We start from the raw sequence: 5,384 nt of genomic DNA, 5'->3' as shown, positions 1-5,384 counted from the left end.
GCTTCGCTCTCCATGGCGGGAACTCGGCACCCACCCGGGTCGCCTCCGCTGCTGCTGCCGGATCCGCCGCTTCCTGCAGCCTCCCCTCCTCCGGCTCCGGACGCGACAGCCGAGCCGCCGGGTAAGGGGATCCGGGAACCTGAGCCGCCCAGGAAGGTGACACCGCAGTGCGGAGAGGGGCGCGGGCCCCAGGTGTCCAGGCCCTGCCAGGCCAGCTGCGCCCTCCCCAGGGACGCCTGGAGTCTGTTGGGGCCTGCGCTGTGGACCTAAGAATAACAAGGATCACAAATAAGCGCTGGCCCCTGTGGTGCCCCAGGCTAGGTGATCATTTAATGTTTACAACAACCTGAAGATGGGGCGGGAAGGTTAGACTGCTATAGTGAGTCCCAGTTCCTCCACTGCCCACAACCCTCTATGGCTCCCACTTTCCTCAAAGGAAAAATCCACGTCCTCCTTGCAGCCCACAGGGCCCTGCATGACCAGCCACCTCCCCTCCCCCTCTGTCCCTCTCTCCCTCTACTCCAGCCACATGGGCCTCCTGGCTGCTCCTTAGCACCTGGCTTCCTGCTGCCCCAGGACCTTTGCACAGCTATGCCCTCTGCCAGGGCCACCTTTTCTTAGAGCTCTGCATGATCTGTTCTCTCAGTTCTTAGGTCTTTGCCCAAAGGCCACCTGCTCTCTCACTTGCCAATGTCTCCTCCTCAACTTCAGTTTTCACCCTGTCACCATGAGGTGTGTTGGGTGTTTCACCTCTTCACTTTGTGCCCTGCCCATGTCCCTGGCTACAAGATCAGCTCCAAGACGGCAAGGATTGGTATCCTTTCTTCTAGGACTGTACTGTTGTGCGCTGCGCACAGTAGGTGCTCACATTGTTTGGGGAGGAAATGCATGGATCTGTAGGCCACAGAAATTAACTCAGGGCACCAGGACCCTGTGAAAATCCCCTGGGCATGCAGCACTGGAAACACCTGGGGCCTCCATTAAAATTCCTAGACAGGATCTGGGCATAGTGGCACGTGTCTGTCATCCTAGCCCTCGGGAGGCTGAGGCAGGAGGATCACCATGAGTTCAAGGCCAGCCTGGGCTACATAGTGAGTTCAAGGCCAGCTTGGACTACATAGAGGGACCCTGTCTCAAACAAAAACAAACAAAAAAAATCCTAGACAGGGATTACGGCTCAAAAAATAGTGCTTCTCTCTGGTGAGGTTTAAAAACCTACCAAAGTGACACTTGCTAAAATGTAGACAGACCTTGGGGAGGGACACTGTTCAGTGAGAGACGCCAGACATGGAAGACACACAGCGTGGGCTCCATGGACAGGAAACTCCCTGGACAGGCGAAGCCAGAGACAGGAAGTAGCCTCGTGGATGCCAAGGCTGGGGAGGGGACCAGTGGCTGCTTGTGGGGACCGGGTTTCTTTTGCAGTGAGGAGAAAATGCTAGAATTGTCTAATAGTGACAGCTACACAACAGTAAATGTACTGAGCGTCTGAGTCCTGCATTTCTACAGGGCTGAGAAGTTTATGTTCTGTGGAAGTCTTTCTGCCAGGAAGAGGTTTCTAATCCCAGTCAGGAAAAGCGGCCGAAGGGTAAACTGTGGCCAAGTCCCTCCCTGTCCGCCTCAGGCCCCTGTGTGGCTGAGCCCCGTGCCGTCCTCAGGAGGAGGAGGAGACGGATGTTCCTGCCTCGCTGTGAATCTGGCCAAGAGCGGGCCTCAGTTTTCCCATCTCTGTTTGTTTTTTTTTTTTTTTTTTTGGTTTTTCTCCGGTACCGGGAACTGAACTCACGACCTTGCGCTTGCCAGGCAGGCGCTTTTGCCGCTGAGCTAAATCCCCAGCCCCAGTTTTCCCATCTCTGATGTAAGAAGGCAGACCTGGGATCCAGGCAGAGCTGGGATGGGCGTCGCGGGGCCAACCTCTGGCTGGTCCACACCAACAAACCACACGCACAAGCTCAAAATACAAATTCTACGAGTTTTTATTTAAAAAGTCTGGATCGAGCAGTGGGAAGGATCTGTCTCCATGAGAGCCGCTCAGCTGGGCCAGGGGACGCTCAGCGCCCCCCAGGCCCTGCTGAGACCGTGAGCTGCCACCAAGGGTCTTCCCATTGTGTGGCCACCATGCAGCCTTTGAGGCAAGCTGTTCTGGGGGTGCGGGGGGCCCCAGGCAGCCCTCCCATGGGACATGTGCTGTGGGTCCTGTGGCTGCCTCAGGGCCTGGGGTCCCTCCGGGCCTTGCGACCCTGGGCTTAACTTGCTCTCCAGTGACCAGCGCTTTCCCTGGGGCTGGGAAGGCGGGAAGCTGAAGGGGTACGGTGGAGATTTAGTTTTAGGGGGGCTGTAGCCCCCAAGGTGCAGGATGGGGCCTGGCCCCAAAGAGTGGACCCCCAGCCTCTCCTCCGGCGGCCGGGCGTGGGGAGGGCCGAGCGCAGCGCTGCTCCTCGGATCCGTGGGCACCGGCCCTACAGATGCTCGCTGTAACAGAGGAAGGCAGGCCACTGGTCCCCAGCATCCTCTGCCCAGTCTCAGCCTGGGACCCTGGAGGCCAAGCTCCACCTAGCAGATCCCAGGACCCGGCCTCAGTGGTGCCCCTGACCAGGGCAGCTGGAGTCCACCCTGGGAAGCTTCAGGGAAGTTTTGGTCTCTAGAGGGTCTGGTCAAAGGAATCTGGGGGGTCCCCCCCCCGCCCCTCCATTATGCTCCCCCAGGTCCTGTGGCCGGGGAACCCCACGGGCCGGCTCCATCTGGCCCCTTCAGTCCGGCTCAGACGGCCTTGGGCGGGGCACTGCCGCACGCACCTGGCGACCTGGGCCAGGATCTCCTTGATGCGCACGATGAGGCTCTCGTGCCTCGCGGGGTCACGCTCGATGGCGCCATGCAGCCGGGCCATGTAGAAGTCCAGGGTGCTGAGGGTCGGGGTCTCTCCGGTGCCTGTGGGAGACCACAGGGGAGGGTGTCAGCGGGCAGAGGGGGGCGTCCCAGGGTCGGAAGTCCGGTCCACGCCGGCAGGCAGGAGGTTGCGGGGCCTCTAGGGCTGGGCCAGAATCCGGGACAAGCAGGGGCGGGGCGCAGGGTGGGGACTCCGGAAAGAGCACGGGGGCGGGGGTTGCGGGATCAGAGGGCAGCCGAGGGAGGACCCCTGAGGTCATCTGGGGAAGAGGGGGTCAGCAGATGGGCTGGTGGGAGACAGAGGTGGTGATGCAGCTCTGGGCTGTCAGGAGAGGGGAGATCAGGTAGGTGGGGACCCGGGGGGCGGGCCCTAGGCGGGAGCAGGGTGGGCCTTGGATGCAAAGAGAGGGGCACGGAGAGCACAGTGGAGCTCTCAAAGTGACTGGAAGGCGCCGCCAGCATGGGCCAAATTGGAAGGTGGGCGGGGCTTTGAGGCGCGGGGGCGGGGCTAGGCAGGGAGGGGCTGGGACTTGAGTGGCCGGAGAGGCGGGGCTCAACCAGGGGTGGGGCTTAAGGAGCCCCGCTGGAGGAGGCAGGGCAAGGGCTGGGCGGAACTGGCTAGGGGCGTGGCTCAAGGAGGGCACCACAGAGCTGGAGGGGAAGGGCTCGGGCAGGGAGGAGGCGGGGTTCGCTCGGGGGCGGGGCTGGACTGAGTTAGGGAGGGCCGAGCTGGGGGGCGGGGCCGGCAGCGGGGCTCACCCGGCACCGGTAGGGAGGCGAAGCTGGCGGTAAGAGCCTGGCGCACGGCCTGGAGCTGCTGCTGCAGGGCCAGCGTCCGCCGCTCCTCCAGCGCCAGCTCCTGCTCCAGGCGCTCGCGCGCGCTGCTCATGCTCTGCGTGTGCCGCTGCAGCACGGCGTTCTGCTCCTCGAAAGCCACGTTCATCTTCCGCAGGCGTCGCAGCTCCGCCTCCCGCGCTGCGGGCGGGAGAAGCCGAGTGAGAGTCCCGCGCACCCCTCGTGCGCGTCCGGCCCTGCGTCCCCCAGCCCTCCGCTCCCGACCCCCAGGTTAAGGCAGGCACCTGGGCTTTGGAGCTGAGCCCTCCCCCCACCTTCGTCCCTGAAATCGCCTCACCTTTGTTTTGGTCCAGAAACTCTTCGGTGAAGATGGGGACGTCGAAGGTTGAGAAGCCATCGCAGTCCGCACCCTGGGACAGCGGGACCAGGTGGCAGCGTCTTCAGGGGACAGCCAAAGCCCTGGAGGCCCCCAAGCCCGGGAGGGGGGGCTCGGAAGTGGGCGAGGGATGCCCACTTCCGCCCCATGGCTGGTCCCCACTCCTGAGGGGTCTAGACACCTCCAGCCGCCCCCGGCTCTTTCTGTACCTTGTGTCCGTTCAGGAGCGTGTTCATGAGCCCCGAGCCCGAGTCCTCTGGGGGCAGGAGGGGAGACACAGTTAGCCTTCCAGGTCCCAGGACTGCCCGCTGCGCCCCCTCCTGTGCTGGTCACCCTGGCCTTCCGGTGGCTCCGGGACTCCTGCTGGGCTCTGTGCCCGCCCTGCCCGGCGGCGGGGAGGGGCTGCTCTGCGGTGAGAGCCCCGCCGCTGGGCTCCGACCCGCCTACCTTTTTTGATCTTCTTCTCCTGGATCTTCTCGGTGCACATCTTATAGGCCTCAGACTGCTGGTAGGCCCGCAGCTCCTTCATATACTGCTGCTTCTCCCGCTCCGCTTCGTCCAGGTACCGCTATAGGGGGTGCAGAGCAGCGCCCAGAGATCAGCCGCGCTCAGAAGGGAAGTCCCTAAGACCAGGACCCCGCCTCCATCACCCAACTCTGCCTGTGCCCTCGGTGCTGAACCTTCCATAGCTCCCTGCGCGCTCAGCTGCGGCCATCTCACCTCCCACAACCTTGCCTTCCCCAGCCCTGCAAACCCTCCCAATGTCTCTCCACCTGACCACACCCCTCTGCCTTGCTGATCTTGCTGACACTTGGCCTGCCCTTGTGCACCATTTCTACCCATGGAAATCCCACTCGCAGCAGGCACAAACCCATGGGGGTCTGTTTATATTTCCTTAATGTTTTGGTACTTCTTTATTTCCGGTGCTGCGGATTGAACTCATGGAATTTGCACTGAGCTACACCCCCAGACTTATTAAAAAAAATTTTCTCCCGGGAGTGGTGTGGTCTCAGCACTGGGGAGGCTGAGGCAGGAGGATTGCTGTTCGAGGCCAGCCTAGGCTGCATAGTGAGTTCCAGGTCAGCAGTCTGAACGACATAACGAGACTGTCTCAAAAAACCAAAATAACATAAGAAATAAATAAAAAAGTTTTCACCTTTGAAGCCAAGTGTCATGGTACATGCCTGTAATCCCAGCACACAGGAAGCTGAGGCAGAAGGATCACCATGAGTTTGAGAGCTACACATTGAGTTCAAGGCCAACCTGAACTACAATGAGACTTTGTCTCAATATATGTGTGTGTGTGTGTGTGTGTGTGTGTGTGTGT

The 5,384-nt window shown here is 61.2% G+C and overlaps 2 protein-coding genes across 6 annotated transcripts in view; both read right to left on the bottom strand.

Moving 5' to 3' along the window:
* Window positions 1-1,009, bottom strand: part of Gipc3 (GIPC PDZ domain containing family, member 3) — a gene marked incomplete in the record, with an annotated part of 5,318 nt that extends 4,309 nt beyond the window's left edge. The window contains 1 exon segment of the mRNA XM_013505214.1: window positions 1-1,009. Coding sequence (XP_013360668.1) covers window positions 1-14 — 14 coding nt within the window.
* Window positions 1,010-1,958: 949 nt separating this feature from the next.
* Window positions 1,959-5,384, bottom strand: part of Hmg20b (high mobility group 20B) — a 14,429-nt gene continuing 11,003 nt past the window's right edge. For all 5 annotated transcript variants that reach the window (XM_005405871.2, XM_005405870.2, XM_005405867.2 and 2 more), the window contains exons 5-10: window positions 4,505-4,625; window positions 4,267-4,313; window positions 4,019-4,091; window positions 3,646-3,861; window positions 2,796-2,928; window positions 1,959-2,472 (exon numbers count right to left, since the gene is read on the bottom strand). In XM_005405871.2, coding sequence (XP_005405928.1) covers window positions 2,460-2,472; window positions 2,796-2,928; window positions 3,646-3,861; window positions 4,019-4,091; window positions 4,267-4,313; window positions 4,505-4,625 — 603 coding nt within the window. In that variant the 3' untranslated portion in view covers window positions 1,959-2,459. The remainder of the gene's footprint in view (window positions 2,473-2,795; window positions 2,929-3,645; window positions 3,862-4,018; window positions 4,092-4,266; window positions 4,314-4,504; window positions 4,626-5,384) is intronic.

The sequence above is a fragment of the Chinchilla lanigera genome, unplaced genomic scaffold, assembly GCF_000276665.1.
Source record: "Chinchilla lanigera isolate Chin_1 unplaced genomic scaffold, ChiLan1.0 scaffold00094, whole genome shotgun sequence".
In the NCBI taxonomy this organism is placed as follows: domain Eukaryota; kingdom Metazoa; phylum Chordata; class Mammalia; order Rodentia; family Chinchillidae; genus Chinchilla; species Chinchilla lanigera.
Note: the sequence above shows the minus strand (reverse complement) of the source record. Positions and strands in the feature narration are given on the sequence as shown.